Source organism: Malaclemys terrapin, chromosome 11 (assembly GCF_027887155.1).
Source record: "Malaclemys terrapin pileata isolate rMalTer1 chromosome 11, rMalTer1.hap1, whole genome shotgun sequence".
Taxonomy (NCBI): domain Eukaryota; kingdom Metazoa; phylum Chordata; order Testudines; family Emydidae; genus Malaclemys; species Malaclemys terrapin.
In genome coordinates, this window is record NC_071515.1 from 36,632,503 (window position 1) to 36,651,182 (window position 18,680).

The 18,680-nt window shown below is 40.8% G+C and overlaps 1 protein-coding gene across 2 annotated transcripts in view; it reads right to left on the reverse strand.

Annotated features, from left to right (window-relative positions):
• Nucleotides 1-18,680, reverse strand: part of OSBPL6 (oxysterol binding protein like 6) — a 205,327-nt gene that overhangs the window by 105,261 nt on the left and 81,386 nt on the right. For both annotated transcript variants that reach the window (XM_054043927.1, XM_054043926.1), the window contains exon 2: nt 9,217-9,482. In XM_054043927.1, the coding sequence (XP_053899902.1) occupies nt 9,217-9,318 (102 nt within the window). In that variant the 5' untranslated portion in view covers nt 9,319-9,482. The remainder of the gene's footprint in view (nt 1-9,216; nt 9,483-18,680) is intronic.

An 18,680-nucleotide genomic window follows, 5' to 3' on the forward strand; every position in this document is an offset into this window, starting at 1 on the left:
CCACCCTCCCCCAAGAAAAAAAAAGTTTTTCTTAATATCCAACCTAAACCTCCCCCACTGCAACTTGAGACTGTTACCCCTTGTTCTGTCATCTGGTACCACTGAGAACAGTCTAGATCCATCCTCTTTGGAACTCCCTTTCAGGTAGTTGAAAGCAGCTATCAAATCCCCCCTCATTCTTCTCTTCTGCAGACTAAACAATCCCAGTTCCCTCAGCCTCTCCTCATAAGTCATGTGCTCCAGACCCCTAATCATTTTTGTTGCCCTCTGCTGGACTCTTTCCAATTTTTCCACATCCTTCTTGTAGTGTGGGGCCAAAACTGGACACAGTACTCCAGATGAGGCCTCACCAATGTCGAATAAAGGGGAATGATCACATCCCTCGATCTGCTGGCAATGCCCCTACTTATACAGCCCAAAATGCCGTTAGCCTTCCTGGCAACAAGGGCACATTGTTGACTCATATCCAGCTTCTCATCCACTGTAACCCCTAGGTCCTTTTCTGCAGAACTGCTGCCTAGCCACTCAGTCCCTAGTCTGTAGCAGTGCATGGGATTCTTTCATCCTAAGTGCAGGACTCTGCACTTGTCCATGTTGAATCTCATCAGATTTCTTTTGGCCCAATCCTCTAATCTGTCTAGGTCCCTCTGTATCCTATCCCTACGCTCCAGAGTATCTCCCACTCCTTCCAGTTTAGTGTTATCTGCCAACTTGCTGAGGGTGCAGTCCACGCCATCCTCCAGATCATTAATGAAGATATTGAACAAAACCAGCCCCAGGACCGACCCTTGGGGCACTCCGCTTGATACTGGCTGCCAACTAGACATGGAGCCATTGATCACTACCCATTGAGCCCGATGATCTAGCCAGCTTTCTATCCACCTTATAGTCCATTCATCCAGCCCAAACTTCTTTAAGTTGCCAGCAAGAATACTGTGGGAGACCGTATCAAAAGCTCTGCTAAAGTCAAAGAATAACACGTCCACTACTTTCCCTTCATCCACAGAGCCAGTTATCTCATCGTAGAAGGCAATTAGGTTAGTCAGGCATGACTTGCCCTTGGTGAATCCATGCTGACTGTTCCTGATCACTTTCCTCTCCTCTAAGTGCTTCAGAATTGATTCCTTGAGGACCTGCTCCATGATTTTTCATGGGACTGAGGTGAGGCTGACCGGCTTGTAGTTCCCCAGATCCTCCTTCTTCCTTTTTTTAAAGATGGGCACTACATTAGCCTTTTTCCAGTCATCTGGGATCTCCCCCGATCACCATGAGTTTTCAAAGATAATGGCCAATGGCTCTGCCATCACATCCGTTAACTTCTTTAGCACCCTCGGATGCAGCGCATCCGGCCCCATGGAGTTGTGCTCATCCAGCTTTTCTACATAGTCCTGAACCACTTCTTTCTCCACAGAGGGCTGGTTACCTCCTCCCCATGCTGTGCTGCCCAATGCAGTAGTCTGGGAGCTGACCTTGTTCATGAAGAGAGAGGCAAAAAAGCATTGAGTACATTAGCTTTTTCCACATCCTCTGTCACTAGGTTGCCTCCCTCATTCAGTAAGGGGCCCACACTTTCCTTGACTTTCTTCTTGTTGCTAACATACCTGAAGAAACCCTTCTTGTTACTCTTAACAGCTCTTGCTAGCTGCAACTCCAAGTGTGATTTGGCCTTCCTGATTTCACTCCTGCGTGCCTGAGCAATATTTTTATACTCCTCCCTGGTCATTTGTCAGATCTTCCACTTCTTGTAAGCTTCTTTTTTGTGTTTAAGATCAGCAAGGATCTCGCTGTTAAACCAAGCTGGTCGCCTGCCGTATTTACTATTCTTTCTGCACATTGGGATGGTTTGTTCCTACCTCAATAAGGATTCTTTAAAATACAGACAGCTCTCCTGGACTCCTTTCCCCCTCATGTTATTCTCCCAGGGGATTCTGCTCATCAGTTCCCGGAGGGAGTCAACGTCTGCTTTTCTGAAGTCCAGGGTCCATATTTTGTTACTCTCCTTTCTTCCTTGTGTCAGGATCCTAAACTTGACCATCTCGTGGTCACTGCCTCCCAGGTTCCCATCTACTTTTGCTTCCCCTACTAATTCTTCCCTGTTTGTGAGCAGCAGGTAAAGAAGAGCTCTGCCCTTAGTTGGTTCCTCCAGCACTTGCACCAGGAAATTGTCCCCTACACTTTCCAAAAACTTCCTGGATTGTCTGTGCATCGCTGTATTGCTCTCCCAGCAGATATCGAGGTGATTGAAAGTCCCCCATGCAAACCAGGGCCTGTGATCTAGTAACTTCTGTTAGTTGCCAGAAGAAAGCCTCGTCCACCTCATCTCCCTGGTCTGGTGGTCTATAGCAGACTCCCACCATGACATCACCCTTGTTACTCACACTTCTAAACTTGATCCAGAGACTCTCAGGTTTTTCTGCAGTTTCATACTGGAGTTCTGAGCAGTCATACTGCTCTCTTACATACAGTCCAACTCCTCCACCTTTTCTGTCCTGCCTGTCCTTCCTGAACAGTTTATATCCATCCATGACAATACTCCAGTCATGTAATTTATCCCACCAGGTCTCTGTTATTCCAATCACATCATAATTCCTTGACTGTGCCAGGACTCCAGTTCTCCCTGCTTGTTTCCCAGGCTTCTTCCATTTGTGTATAGGCACTTAAGATAACTCACTGATCATCCTGATTTCTCAGTATGAGGCAGGAGTCTGCCCCTCTTGCACTCTTCTGTTCGTGCTTCCTCCCGGCATCCCACTTCCCCACTTACCTCAGGTCTTTGATCTCCTTCCCCTGGTGAACCTAGTTTAAAGCCCTCCTCACTAGGTTAGCCAGCCTGCTTGTGAAGATGCTCTTCCCTTTCATCGTTAAGTGGAGCCTGTCTCTGCCTAGCACTCCTTCTTGGAACACCATCCCATGGTCAAAGAATCCAAAGCCTTTTCTCCGACACCACCTGCGTAGCCATTCATTGACTTCCAGGATTTGATGGTCTCTACCCAGGCCTTTTCCTTCCACAGGGAGGATGGACCAGAACACCACTTGCGCCTCAAACTCCTTTATCCTTCTTCCCAGAGCCACGTAGTCTTCAGTGATCCGCTCAAGGTCATTCTTGGCAGTATCATTGGTGCCCACGTGGAGAAGCAGGAAGGGGTAAGTGATCCGAGGGCGTGATGAGTCTCGGCAGTCTCTCTGTCACATTGTGAATCCTAGCTCCTGGCAAGCAGCACCCTTCTCAGTTTTCCCATTCAGGACGGCAGATAGATGACTGAGTAGCCCTTCTCTGTACCTGTTCCAGTTTGAATTAATTCTTCTTAAACATGGAGACCAGAACTGCACACAGTATTCCAGATGAGGTCTCACTAGTGCCTTGTTTAACAGTACTAACACCTCCTTATCTCTACTGGAAATACCTCGCCTAATGCATCCCAAGACCGCATTAGCTTTTTTCACACCCATATCACATTGGCGGCTCATATTCATCCTGTGATCAACCAATACCCAAGGTCCTTCACCTCCTCTGTTACTTCTAACTGATGAGACCCCAGCTTATAACAAAAATTCTTGTTATTAATCCCTAAATGCATGACCTTGCACTTTTCACTATTAAATTTCATCCTATTACTATTACTCCAGTTTACAAGGTCATCCAGATCTTCCTGTATGATATCCCAGTCCTTCTCTATATTGGCAATACCTCCCAGCTTTGTGTCATCAGCAAACTTTATTAGCGCACACTCACTTTTTGTGCCAAGGTCAGTAATAAAAAGATTAAATAAGATTGGTCCCAAAACCAATCCCTGAGGAATTCCACTAGTAACCTCCCTCCAGCCTGACAGTTCATTTGTCAGATATACCTGTCCTCCCACCAGGTCACCGAATTGCTTCTTCTGTAGATCTCACCTTAAAACTTCCATTTCTCTTTATTTTTCAAACATTCTTTGTTTTGTAAATGTTTATTAACTAGATAAAGTGTTAGTTTTCTGGAAGTACAGGGAAAAGGAGGGGGAAAGGAAAGGAAAACATACAGAACACTATCAGAGACTCAAGTGTGAGAATCAATAAACACGAGCCAGCATGTGGGCAGTCGGGGCTCATTCAGAGCACATTCCAAACCTACACTTCTCCCACCAGCAAAACCTAAGCCTGAACACGTTGGACACTGAATTCTGTATTGCTGGCCTGTGGTGGATAAGCATCCACACCACAAATTCAGCATCTCAATTACCATGCCCAGTGGCATTTCCAGCAGCATAATCACATTACAGACAGTTTCAGCAGAGCCTTCAGCAGTAACACAGCCTGGAATACCCTTTGACACCTAGAACAGGGTTGAGGCACATAAGCAGGACAGTGTGGAGAAGCCTGCCAGTGCTTGTGCTGTACCTGTGTGCAGAAGTCACCTATCTTAGCCATGAGACCATCTGTGGTAAAGTGGTCCTCATAGGGTTAACTGAGTTACTCAGAGTAGTATGGGTTGGAGCCATGCTCCACCCCACCTTACTTCCTGTTTAGTTCGTGTGTGTTTTCCATCTCCATTATGTAGCTGAACAAAGCAGCCTGTTCCCAGTCTGCAATACTAGAGGTGAAATCTCTGCAATCCCCTGCTTCATTCACTAGCCTCTTTTACTACACAACCTTGATTTCTTCCCAGAACAGGTGCACCTGTGCACTGAATGAAGCAGAGGTCCTTGGGGGGAAAATAGTATGGATTCATGTAATTAAAGACGACCATAATTAGAGCAGGTCAAAACTCTGAATTTCTGTTTTCAAAACATGAAAATTTCCTGAAAATTTGTTTTAATTTCTGAATCAGAATATAAACAAACATTTTCAAAATTTCCTGTGAAATGAAAGTTTCAAAAAAATAAATCATTTTGGAAATTTTTGGTTTGGAATCATTTTAAACTTTTTGTTTCAAAACAAAATTTTTATTTCAAAATGTGTTTTATATTAATATTTTAATGTTAGCTTGGACTACTTTTTCTAGGGCATTAAAACTGCTGCTCATTTATTACAATAGTGAGTGCTTATTTTCTGTTCTTGTTCAAAGTGTCAAACTATTTAATTACAATATAAACAGGAGACACTGAACTAGATAATAAGATGTTTCAAACAGTACTAAATAGCAGCTGCCCTTAATTGTAAAAATAAAATATAAAAATAAAACAAATTAATAGAATATTTTGACTACTATGTAAAAGAAAAGTAAGATGAATAAAAGTAATATATAAATAAAACATTTTGAAAAATATTTCTGCAGTGAAAAATGTTTTGTTTCAAAAATAATTTTCTTGGGAAATTTCAACAAAATCTGTATGATTAGATGAAAAAACAGGTTTAATCAAAATAGCATATTTTGATGGAAAACTGTTTCGATATAAATTGTCTGACCAGTTCTATTCATAAGGTATACGCAGGAGAGGGACGAACTAAGGATGCACAGGCAATCTTAATTCTGTTATCTCCTAACTTTTCAGTGCTTCAATTTATAACCTTAATAATGTTCTTTTAACATAGTTTTTGTGTGTGTGATGTATGTGTATATATATATATATATATATATACATACACACACACACACATACACGCCACGATTCTCAAAAAGTGACCAGTGATTTTTCATGCCTCAGCTTTTGGATGCCCACCTGAGATACTTCAAGGGGGCCTGTTTATCAAAAAATGTTGAGACCCACCTTCTGAAAATCAGGTCCTTCAAGGTGTCTCAGTTAGGCATCCAAAATCACAAGTTACTTCTGAAAATCTTGGCCCATATTATCTCTAAATGATACGATAGAACCCTGCTAACATCCATATATTGGGCTTGATCATGCAAACTATTACACAGAAGATTAACTTTATTCATGTGAGTACTCTTATTGACTTAAATGGAACTACTCACATGTGAAAGGTTATTTGCATATGTAAGTGTTTGCAGGATCAGATCCTTTATAACATGCCAAAAAAAAAAAAAAAAAATCTGACCTCTTCCTGTCTTCTCAGCCAGGATTTAATACTGAATTGTTAGAGTGAGAGATTATAGTACAAAGACATCTTTATTTTTGCAGCATGTGATCATACATTTAACAACACATTATGATTACCATACATTTAAAACTAACCCAAAGCTGTCACAAATGGACAGCACATATTTTGTGATATTTGCTCTTACTTTTAAAAACTCTGATTTCTTACTTGCTGAGCATCAGATTATGACTAGCCTTTTCAGAGTTAATTGTGTGGTGGGGACAAGAGTCTCCCCTACTTGTGGGGCCGAGAAAAGTCCTTATGTTTACCACACTGCAGAGACTGCTCTCCTGGTGCGTCCCTGGGAAGCTCTGGTGCCTCAAAGGGAGCAGAGTTGACAAGGGCTCATGGCTGTGGCCCACCCCGAGCCCAACACTAGCTCTCAGAATAGAGAGCTGCACCAAGGGAAGCACACTGAATCATCCTGAAGAGCTCTCCAAGGACTGCTAGGTAGGACTTCACAACAACCCTACCCTGGTGAGTGGCTAAATGTTACATTTTGACCCTAATTTGTAATGGGTTCCCTGGTCATTACTGTGAATTAGCAATGTTCAGCTACAACTGAACGATGGTAAGTCTCCTTGTTGATTAAAATTTGAACCCAGCTTCTCTTTTACTGCTGGCTGCAGTAGACTCTGTTCATCAATTATTTAGTTATGGAGTCTGCAAAGTGGCAATGTCAGAGCCTTCTTCTAACGACTACTTTGCTGAGATGATGTATGTTGCACAAATAAACCACCTACATTAAAATGCCTGCATACTTATGCAGCAGGAAATTTTCCACCCTCTCTGAAAGGATTTGTCATAGTTGTCTTCACACTCGTTCAGTTTCCTGCACCATAATTTACTGCAAAACTGTTCCATAATTGCTAGTTTGACTTTGATAGGAATTATATGACAAGAGGATTTCAATCATTCACAGTCCAGAAATATCAAATGTTATCCTCACAGTGACAATGAAATCCATACTGACACTATATCCAATCATATCACACTCCATTTCCACACAGATTACCCCATTGAGGAAACTGCTATTTACCCAACTGCCACCTCCAAAAATGACTTATGAAAAGTCTAAGAAGGCAGCAGCACAAAATTTTCAAGGCCTCTCATGGCAAGAAATATACTTTTTCTAATTTTTTTCTTTATTAATTCTCAAGAAAGATTAAAAAAACCCACACAAGCAATGTACTAAGCTGGAAATATAAATGAAAACTGCAATCATAATGGGGACAGTAGGACAAAAATGGGGTGATTTATTCTCTCTTCTGAGTTTTTGTAGAATAGGAACAACATTCCTGGTGCTTATTGTCTTGTGTACACTAACACCTTCAGTGGCTATCATATGGGCTAGCTCAGCATCACGTCAAAATTCATCACTCACAAGCCATTGGCGTTCCTATGGATTCCTCTCCCATAACATTATCATGCGTTTTAAATATGATGGCCAATATTTTCAAAAAGTAGTGCTTAAAACCAGGATGCTACGTCCATATTTAGGCACCTAAATGTGTGCCCGGCTTTTGAAGTGTTCAGTACAGTGGAGCCTCTGCGTGCTCAGCATTTTTAAACTTCATGCTAAATATTTATGTGCTGTGACAGGGTCACACCAGATGGCTACAGGAGAGTGATGGAAGGCAGATATATTAGCCCCAGATTAAGTAGGTCTCTTTTCCCTGCGTAAGGTAACAGGGAAGGTTCCAGAACAATCAGGAACTTTCTGGAAATAATTAAGGCAGACAGGCTGATTAGAACACCTGCAGCCAATCAAGAAGCTGCTAGAATCAATTAAGGCAGGCTAATCAGGGCACCTGGGTTTAAAAAGGAGCTCACTTCAGCTTGTGGTGTGGGTGTAAGGAGCTGGGAGTGAAAGGAGGTGCTGCTGGAGGACTGAGGAGTATAAGCATTAACAGACACTAAGAAGAAGGTCCTGTGGTGAGGATAAAGAAGGTGTTGGGAGGAGGCCATGGGGAAGTAGCCCAGGGAACTGTAGCTGTTGTGCAGCTGTTCCAGGAGGCACTCTAGACAGCTGCAGTCCACAGGACCCTGGGCTGGAACCCGGAGCAGAGGGCGGGACCGGGTTCCCCCCCAAACCTCCCTTCTACCAGAGGGGAAGGTCTCTGGGCTGTTCCCCAACCCACATGGTGAATCTCTGAGGCAAGAAAATCCGCCAATAAGCGCAGGACCCACCAAGATAGAGAAGGAACTTTGTCACAGTGCTTAAATATGGAATTAGCAGCCTAACCTTAAGCACCCAATTGGCTTATGTACTTTACCAGTTATCATGATGAAGGCAGCGCCACGCTAGCAGCGGTGCAGAAGTAAGCGTAGCATTACCGCAACCTCCCCTACAATAACCTTGTGACTCCTCCCCACCCCCAACTCCTTTTTGGGTCAGGACCCCTACAATTACAATTAAATAGCTGAAATCGTGAAATTTATTATTTTTTAAATCCTCTGATCATGAAATTGACCAAAATGGACCATGAATTTGGTAGGGCCCTAAACATGAGTGGAGTGCTATGGAGTTGACCCAGGGTGAGGCTTTCCAACTGCACAGATCCTGGGGAGCATATTAGCAATGGAAGCCCAGTATAACTGGGATTGTACAATATAATGTGGAGCATTCTACCTGAATCCCTACTAAATCAGATACAATTTCTGTAATTTTGTGTTTCTAAAAAGGTTTATGATACAATACACCTTTTCAAATAGAACCTTGTTGCCTGCCCGGCAAGCCACGCCATACTGAACAGATGACACATATCTGTAGTTAGATCTGAAGTTAAATATTCACACACAGTACGCAAAACATTTAAGCATTCATAGGTTAACACCTCTACGGAAAATGCCCCCCAGAACTAAAGGAGAAAGACTTAGGAAGAATTCTTTCTTAACCATGCCCACATAATTCTATGCCCCTTCCTACTACCCTGCATCTATGTCATAGGTCTAGAGTTTATTTCCCCCAAATAGCTTCCACATCCATCTCTTTTCCAAGTCACAGCAGAAAAGGCATAAGGAACTTACTGAAACATTGACATATCTTACCTCCATTGGAAATGCCCAATTCTATTATCGAAAGAGTTTTAACTGCTGAGCATCAGATTTTGCTACCATGAGGAAGAATGAATTAATAAATCCACCAAACGTTACAAGTCAGAGATGAAAGTAAGTTGTCTAGGATCTTTTCCTTACCTGCTTACTGTCCCTCTGAGATGACAATGAAGAGGAGGCACTTTTATGTGATGGGGTGGATGTTTTGTGAGCAGGAGATACACCCTTCTCCTCTGAACTCATAGTTGCAGCTAATTTCTAGAGATGATCTTGTGCTGTTAAGACCATACCAATCTTTTCTCAAAGTCACATACAAAAAGAGAGGGGAAGGATTTTCCACATTATTCAATTTCACAGTTTATCTTCTGGAAAGGAGGAGATGAACTCAAAAGGCATCCAAACTTGTCCTTAATTAAAACAAAAATGGGAGAGAAAAAGAGAGAATGAATCACTTTCACTCTGAAAAAAAGTTTCATTACATATCTGTAAGCAAACAAAAAGATTCACTCGTAGTCATTGTTCTATAATATGGTTTCATCAATACATTTAACGGATCTCACAAATATTTACCTATGCTTGCTTGACATTACCCAATCAGTACAAATGTTGCTTTTCACTCTGACAATAGCAAACAAGATTTTAACTTATCCCCAAATTTCCTTTCTTCTAGCAGGAAAGCCCACAGATGCATTACAATGCATTTTACCATAGCTTGAAGCACCTTGGATGCAGAACTAGACCTGTCAATCTAGACAGGCTGGAATGGCCACACCTGTGAAGACCCAGCCAGTTCAAAGTACTTCCAAAGTTGCTTCACAGAACTAATTCCTTCAAACTTTATTTCATAGGTTATTAGCAAGAACAGGATAGTCATACAAACACTCCTTACTGAAAAACAACTTCAAATTTAACCCCAACTACTAGCAAACATATATACATTGTGCCCATAAAGAAAATTAAGGAGAAAGCAACAATTTAAACCTCATTCAGAACTATAAGCCTTGTGCCAGGTGGGTTGAATCTGCAGACTTTCCTACTAGAAGAAAGGAAAATGTTCAGGGACAATCAGATAAATGTTCTTATTCTTCTTCACAGGGAAAGTCAGCAGATCCATTAAAATGGGATATACAATGTGTGTCACCCCCGGGGAAAAGAAAAGATGAACGAGGAAACAGATGTGTCCTCTCCTCCCACCCCAATTTAATTTATTGGGGGAGCATAGTACGGATCCCTCCTTCCAATGGCAGGGATTGATGAGACCTGCACATTTAATTTGTCAAACTTAGAGGAGGTATAGAAACATGACCAGGAGACCATCCAACATGTCTCTTTATATGTTTCAAATAATCCTCCAAGCCAGGAAGCTGCCATGACTCTGAATAAATGAGCATAAACATTTGAGGGGGAAAAGGGTGGTGACTATTTTTGAAGGCTTCTGAAAAGCACCAATTTAGCCACCTAATAATTGAAGCCTTGGCAGCCTGTTTGTTTGTTTTTTTTTTATTTTTTATGATAAAGTGTTAAATCATCAAAGCTAGAGTTTTGTTTTTTTTAATGGTGTGCCACGTTCAGTGTTGATTATTAGAGCCCTGACAACATCAACAGTATGGCAGAGGTATGTGTGTTCAGAGGGTTTGTAGGTTGCTTGATTGGCTTTGTTTTGTTTTTAAAAATTAATTTATTTATTTAAAGGGTATTTTGCCTGTGGGCAAAAAAGGATAGAAGAAAAAAAATTATTGTAACTGGGTTTCTTTTGGAAATAAAGCCTGTGTTAACTCTTAACATAACTTTGCCCTCATCAGAGATGCAGTACTGCTGTTTTCCAATAAGACCTTAACTCCTTTGGCAAAGAGATTGCAACCAGAATGACCACCTGTGAAAGACGGAAAATCTAAGGGTGCTTCTCACCACAGCATCTAAAAGGATGCTTAGTCAGGGAGATTAGTACAAGATTTAGATCCTAAGATGGAGGAATAGTGCTGAAAAGTTGAGGCATCTCCTAGAAATCTTACGTCTAGACGAGAGGAAAATCCTGCACCTGCTTGCTCTCTAGTGAGCTGGAAACATCTACCACTTGGATTTTAGAGTCTGAGATTTTAGCCCTATGTTACTAAGACGTTGCCCTTGCCTCAGTGAGCTCTTTCCATGCTTGTGATTTCACACTATAGAGCGGGGCCCTTCAAGGTACCCTGTTTGTGAAATACTTTCTCAAGCTGATATAATTCTAACCCATGGCTTGCCACTAAAAGTCCTATTCATATTTGTTTAAAGTTAAAGCACACACATGGTGGGTGCCATTAAAAACAGTATTTAATGCTCCAGATACCTGTAGTGACCATAGTACTGTCTTATTTTAAGTATATGGGTACCATACATACTTGGAGAGGTAAATACGGAGCTTTAAAAGACATCCAATATAAGGCCAAATTCACATTGGTATAAGTGGACACAATTCTTCAGAATGCAACAGTGATGCACTTGTCCCTCTTACAATACAGATGAATAGGGGAAAGTAGATATTCCACACTGACAAACAAATGGAGTACCTCCTTCATTAAAAAAACCAAACATATACTACTTTTGTGTATCAGCCTGTAGTACAGCTTCTTCTACAAGAAACAAATATATCTCTATGATAGTCCTAGCTTTTTTCAGTCCAGATGCTGAAAAACCAACAAAGTTACACTCAAGGGTTCTCCCCACTTTCACATTAGTATGCCAAGGACTGCTGGTCCATTTTAACTATGCTTTCATACTGTACAAATATGATATATAAGTATGTGCTGCAGAGATTTATATCAATATTGGTTTTTCAAGATCCATACAATTTAATACAAATCAAAAATCAATTTTAATGTTTAAAACTGCTGCACTTCAGAAAGCTCTGACATGGCAGAAAGCAAAGATGATAATCCCAGTTCACTGAACTGTACAATTGGTTCAGTCATGTAATAGCTAAAAGAACAAGTTTTTAGCCATTTATGCTGAACGATAAAGATCTTTTAAATATTTTTTTTAAGCAGTGTAGCTTTTGGGTAAATGAAAATCAAATGGGTTTTAACATGACTGGTCTCCATTGAGTTCACTTATGCAGAAAAAATTATATTTAGCATTGGCAGAGGAAGACAGTGATCTGACACTTAAGCGTGTCCAATCCTTTTTAAAGGTGTTCAGGAAGAGTACGCACTGTTGTTAGAGCCAAACACAGTGCTAGTAAGTAGCATGCAAGAACAACAGCTTTACCAATGGTCTCTTGTCCTGAGCTATTGTGAAGTGCCTTCTAGTCAAGTCTAAAGCGTTAAATAAATGTTGACACTTGAGCCAGACTCAGTGGCGCTTTTTTGATGTGCACAAATTCCCTCAAGAAACAGAGCTGAGACAACCAAACTCATTAAACTTGTTAAATAACTGACTGCAAACTCAAGCCAGGCAGTTTTATTGCTTACATATTGCTTACCTAGCTGTATATATTCACAAAATTACACCAAGCTTCTTACCATGAATGTAAACATTGGTTCACACACAATATAGCTTATAAACAGAACTTTACAATGTAGTAAATTTTATAACATACATGTGCATCAGCATCTGCTCAATGGTGACACTTCAGTAAATATTACAAGTGTTAACAAAATTAAATATTTATAGCACCAATACTACTAACATTTTAAAAAAGAATTAATGAAACAATTAGAGTAACATGACTGAAAAATAGGCAGATATAAGCACAATAGGAGAAATTATGAACACAAGTATGATCCACAGGCCTTTTTATTTTTCCCCAGGAATATTCCACTACCACTCTTTCCGAGGCCCTGCCCCCACACCACCCCTTCCCCAAGGCCCCACCCTCCGCCTCTTTCTGCCCCCACCCTGTCCCCCAAAGACCCTGCCCATCCACCGCTCACTGCTTTCCACCCTCCCCCAAGCACTTTCTCCAGTCACCAAACAGCTGATTGGCAGTACCACCATAGGTGCCGACTCCGTGGGTGCTCTGGGGCTGGAGCACCCAAGGGGAAAAATTAGTGGGTGCTCTGAAGCCAACCTCCCCTCACCCCCCGCCCCACCTCCTCCTCACCCCCTGAGCACGCCGCATCCTCGCTCCTCCGCCTACCTCCCAGCACTTCCCAATGCCAAACAGCTGTTTGGAGGTGCTTAGGACTTTCCAGGAAGGAGGGAATAATGGAGGGGGAGGAGCGGGGACACGGTGTGCTCAGGGGAGGGGAGGCAGGGGCGGGGACTTGGGGGAGGGGGCGAGGTTGGTGCAGGGGCGGGGCCAGGAAGGGGGCGAGCACCCACCAGGAACAGTGGAAGTCGGCGCCTATGAGCACCACCAAATAGCTGATCAGCGGTGCCGCCAAACAGCTGTGGCTGGTGGGTGCTAAACACCCATTATTTTTTTCCTTAGGTGCTTGAGCCCCAGAGCACCCAAGTGCCTACACTATGATCAACAGCTGTATTTTAGAAAGTAAAGAAAAATCTCAGAAACGGCGTACCAGCTTTGAGCTTTCCTGTGTTACAATAAGCTCAGATCCATTAGGACTTATTTCCCAAATTCTGCCTGAACTTTGAAGCAACGTCGTATCCCCCCAATAGCGTATTAAAAGAGTTAAAATAAAAAAAACAATTCTCCAAATGTAATGAGATCTTAGTCTCTCCAGAGCTAAAATTGAAGCTCACTTTCTATTAATAAATTAACCTAATTTTTGATTGTCCCATTAAATTCACCAAAATTAAACCAGTCCTCTTGAAATGTCACAGATGGGCCTGCTCCCTTTCCATGACTTTGAATCAATGCCACACGCCTGGGTAGAATATTTCTAGCCAACACAAGGCAAAAGAAAAATTAGGCAACCCATTCAGGAAACATGAAAGTTCAAAAAGTGAAGTTCACTTTATGAACATTTTTTCCAGCTTTATTTGACTCGTGATAACTGCAAGTTGGTTTTAATCCTTTTTCTTGGCAACAACTAGTGTGCATGACTAGCTATGGGAGGCTTTACGTCCAATTCTGCCCTATACATAGGACTAGCAATCAGCTCCTCTGATTCCTAGTCCTGTGCCTAATCCAAAAAAACATATTGCCCCCAACCCAAGCACATCACTTAGGTCAATTTTTTCAAATGTGGGTGCACAAAGTTAGACATCCAAGTCCATACAAAGACACCTTAATAAATGGTCTGGTTGTTAGTTGCCAGGGATACTCAGCAACCACAGCTCCTTTTGATGTATATAATTTCCTCTTATTTTGTATGTAAATATATTACAGTCTACTACACACTTTTTAGTGGAGAGAAGCATTTCCTCATATACGCTCTCCTTATTTTGTTTTATTGTTTAATCTTGCCCACTGAGTTCATTCAAGTAAATTTTACTTATAGGTAGAGACATGCAAATACAATACTTACTGTACACACATTATAATGGGAATTGAGTTATAATTTTTTTTTATGGATTGGACTAATGAACTGAGTGCCCATTTTTAAATATTTATTGAGGACTTCCTAATCTCTTCCGCAGATATAAACAAAAAAATATTTCATGATCAAGACAAGTTCATTAGACCTTAAAGTTCATTCTTCTTCCGTTCACTTTCCTTATAGCTGTCATCTACATTTTGACTATGCCCAATTTTCCTGTCTCACTGATTTTATGCAGTAAATCTCACCCATTTACAATTCTTTCTGGGTAAACACCTCTTCACATTTAGTTTCAATTTGGTATTCCTTGCCATTCCTATTTAATTCAAATTATATTTTATATAAAATGTATGAAATACACTATGTTAAACTGAATTCAGTAACTTTGAGTTGGCCTTTTCCTCTAATATTTGGAATTTTCCCATATGTATTCATATCCCCTTCCTAATTTAGCTTTAATATTGAGAATATATCAGAGTTAGCCACTAGTTACAGCAGAGGGAGAAGCTCTCATTGCACCAGTCCAGGCGAGTGAGAGCTGTGTGGAAGTGATGTTTACCTTGGATTTAGCTACAATCTGCTCACTAAGCTATAGTTTTCCACTTTTTAGTGTATACTTTTCTCAGTGCTTAAAATCAAATATTAACTGGGATTTAGACACTGATAAAACTAAATCACTTCCTACTTCCATCATTCCATTTCTCAAAGGATTTCAATTGTGTTTTGGGAAATGAAGGAAATATAATCACAAATACTCCTTCCTCGATTTCTCATGTGAGAATTTTAAAGTCTCTGCCCCTTTTTGGTTCTGCAGTACCAGTTCTGCTTTGTTAACCTATTAGTCCTCCCTTCTGCTGTCTACTAACTGAAAGAACATTAATTAAAGCAGATGAGTCATAGTGAACGGTCAATCTCAGGCTGAGCTCTGAGGCAGTTGGCTTATCTTCTGTGTCAATATTGCATTAAATAGTCTGAAAGATCTGTAAGCACTTACTAATTTATCTCCAACTGTTATCTGGATTGGAAGAATGCACAGAAATCAACATTCTTGAAATAATTTCTTAGGAAACTTGTAGACAGAACAATTATGAAGAAGTATAAAATAAAGATATTGATTTGCCATAAATAAATTCTCTATCCCATAAACTGACCGGCCAGGGATTATTTCAATTTATTTTGATCAATTTTTATTAAAAAAATACATGAAATTCATATGCAACTATAGATACATTCTAAAACTTGATGTGAGGTATTTGTATGTTAAAAACTACAAGGTGCAAGGAAACAAGTGAAAGGAAATAAACGATTGCTCTGAAGAGATTCAACAAAACAGAGATTCAAGACAGGTCAACTATTTTTATAGGGGGAAAAAGGCTTGAACGGTGTATTCGGATAATGTTTAGATTAACAGGAGGATGTTTATACTAATGGCAGCAGATAAATGAGGGAGCCAATAGTAGACAATACACAAAGGAGCAAAATTTGGAAAAGATAAGAGACAGGTTGGATATATAAACTGCAAGAAACAAATGGAGGACAAGATAGATATGAGGGACAAGAGGAGGAGCAGTGTGGAGAAGCAGGGAAAGATTTTAGGAAGAAGCCACATGCTCATCCCAGGAGAAATAAAAGAAAGCAGCCTGTATCACCTCAAGGGAAAGTAGAGAACTCCTATGCTGACTTTCCCACTGATTAGAAAGAGGGAAAGATGACACTCTAGGGCAGGGGAACAGACCAACTCTCCTCTCTCTCAGCACACTGGACGGGTCTCCCACCTTAAAGCCACAATCGTAAGTAGAAACAGCCATGGGAAATGAGGGTTCCAAGAGAAGAATCTGACGATCACAGACCTCAAGGGATGGGATGGACTCCACAGAGCCAGAGAAGCAGTCAAAATGCAACCATTTGATGCCCTGAACTAGGATATTCTTTTAAAAGAATCTGTTATTCCCTATGATCCAAATAAGAACATTTGGCAGTCCCCAGACCTCTGCTTATTTGGCGCATTGTCCCTGAATTCTTTTTATTAACTGTTTGAAGCTATGCACTTCTCAGCAATTTCTCTGCTATAAACAGAAATGGGGGGGGGGGGGCGGCTCCTGAAGACAGAGTCTCACACTCTAGAGTGGACAGCCATGAGTAACCTCATAGATATTGCTTAGGAAAAGCCATATCCACCCTCAGAAATGGAGAGTATTCCAAGGGCCTGGAGCCTGGCCAAGCTGGTGAAGCTCTGACCAACATGTGCTCCCCTAGGAGCAGCAGGATCAAGATTTCTCATGTGCCAAAACAATTATTAGTAATAGTGATGAGAAGGTACCAACACATGTCTGACCTGCCCAGAACCCAGTGTTATATGAGGTACAGGGTTACCATCTGCAACAGAAAAAGGGCAAGGTTTGAAAGTTTTATTTGGATAGCTCCAAATAAAATCCAATCTCAAATGGTATGTTCCTCTGATAAAATTTGTGCTCCTCCGCACTGGCTATTTGCTTCTTATGACTGATTCTTTTCCCACACAGTTGCCCAGAAGAATCTATATGCAGCTCAGGAATAATCTGGCTATACAATTTACAGTGTGGGATTGGGTCACTAAACAAAAATTAACTAAAAAAATGGAGGTCTGTCTCTAAAACTTGAATTATTTCAACCTCAGCATTTCTACAGATTGGTCTACCAATAGGGGCAGTTTTGTATTTGGAGAGGGACAATGGATAGGAAAGGTTGTACGTTTTGTGGATGTACACAACAAAAGCCAATCTGTACACCACAATTCAGGGGGGCCAATCCTTCTTCTGTAAAGCATACTGCATATTTTATTGAAAGTTTCTCCCCACATTGGTGATCTTTTCCGATGCAGTAAAATCATAATCCTGATTTTGTTGCAGCCCATAACAATGGATTACAGATGTTGCAAATACAAAAATACAATAAAAAATACATCTCTATAATGTGGCAAAATACCAGTGATTTAATAACTTGCTTACAGGAAATGAGCAATTTGTCTTTGTTATAAAACAGGGAATCAATCACTTCATAGCCACTAACTCAGGATCAACAACATCAGCATTTAAGGTTCACCTCTGAGTGATGATCTCTGGAATATATCCTGTTTCTACAACAACATGAGAATCCAAGATGGTGCCTTAGCTGTCAAAGGCCTGGTCTACACTAACCCCCCAATTCAAACTAAGGTACGCAACTTCAGCTACGTGAATAACGTAGCTGAAGTTCGAAGTACCTTAGTTCGAACTTACCTCGGTCCAGACACGGCAGGCAGGCTCCCCCGTCGACTTCGCGGTACTCCTCTCGCCGAGCTGGAGTACCGCAGTCGACAGCGAGCACTTCCGGGTTCGACTTATCTTGTCCAGACAAGACGCGATAAGTCGAACTCAGAAATTCGATTTGCTTGCCGCCGAACTACCGGATAGTGTAGACCTACCCTAAGAACCCCTATAGAACTTAAAGAAGCTTTTAAATTATGCAAACCAGAAAAGAAGAAAAAGCAATACGTTAACATATTTTAAAGATGTAAATTAGCACTAGTATTGGTCATTCATCTGAATCTGAAAGAAGAAACAGGCAGAATTACAACTACGATGGAGTTCTTCATTACTATTGATCTTCTGATTGTAAATGTTTATTAAAAGATCTCAGAAGTGCAAATGAGTTCCTCCTAAAATAACAGAGATCAAAGCTGGCTGGCATCTCTGAAGAAGAGAAGCCCATGGATTAGCTTTCAGCACTAATGGACAAATAGGTGATCAGTGTGTAACATAACAACAAATCCCATATCCTAACCCCATTCTTGTTTGAATTTAAAATTAGCTAAGTTTCTTCTCCAGCTTTCATTAAACACTAAACGTGGGACATGGGATACATATTGCTAATAGTACTTAATTTACAGAACTATTTGAAAAAGAAATAAAGGCTATGCTCTCCCTTAAGTACATTCTATGCTTTCTTGCTCAATATGTATTTAAGGGGGCCATGTTTGCTTTTTACATTCATAAACTACATTTAATTATTTTCATAAATAACAGAAACAGAGAAAACAACTCCCCTGTTTTTTTTCAGGTCTAGCTATGGAGTATCTTATATCTGAAACAAATACAACGTATACTTTAAAAGGTGAACAGAGCTATACACAGGTGGTCTGACATTCCCATGCACCAAATTCAAATA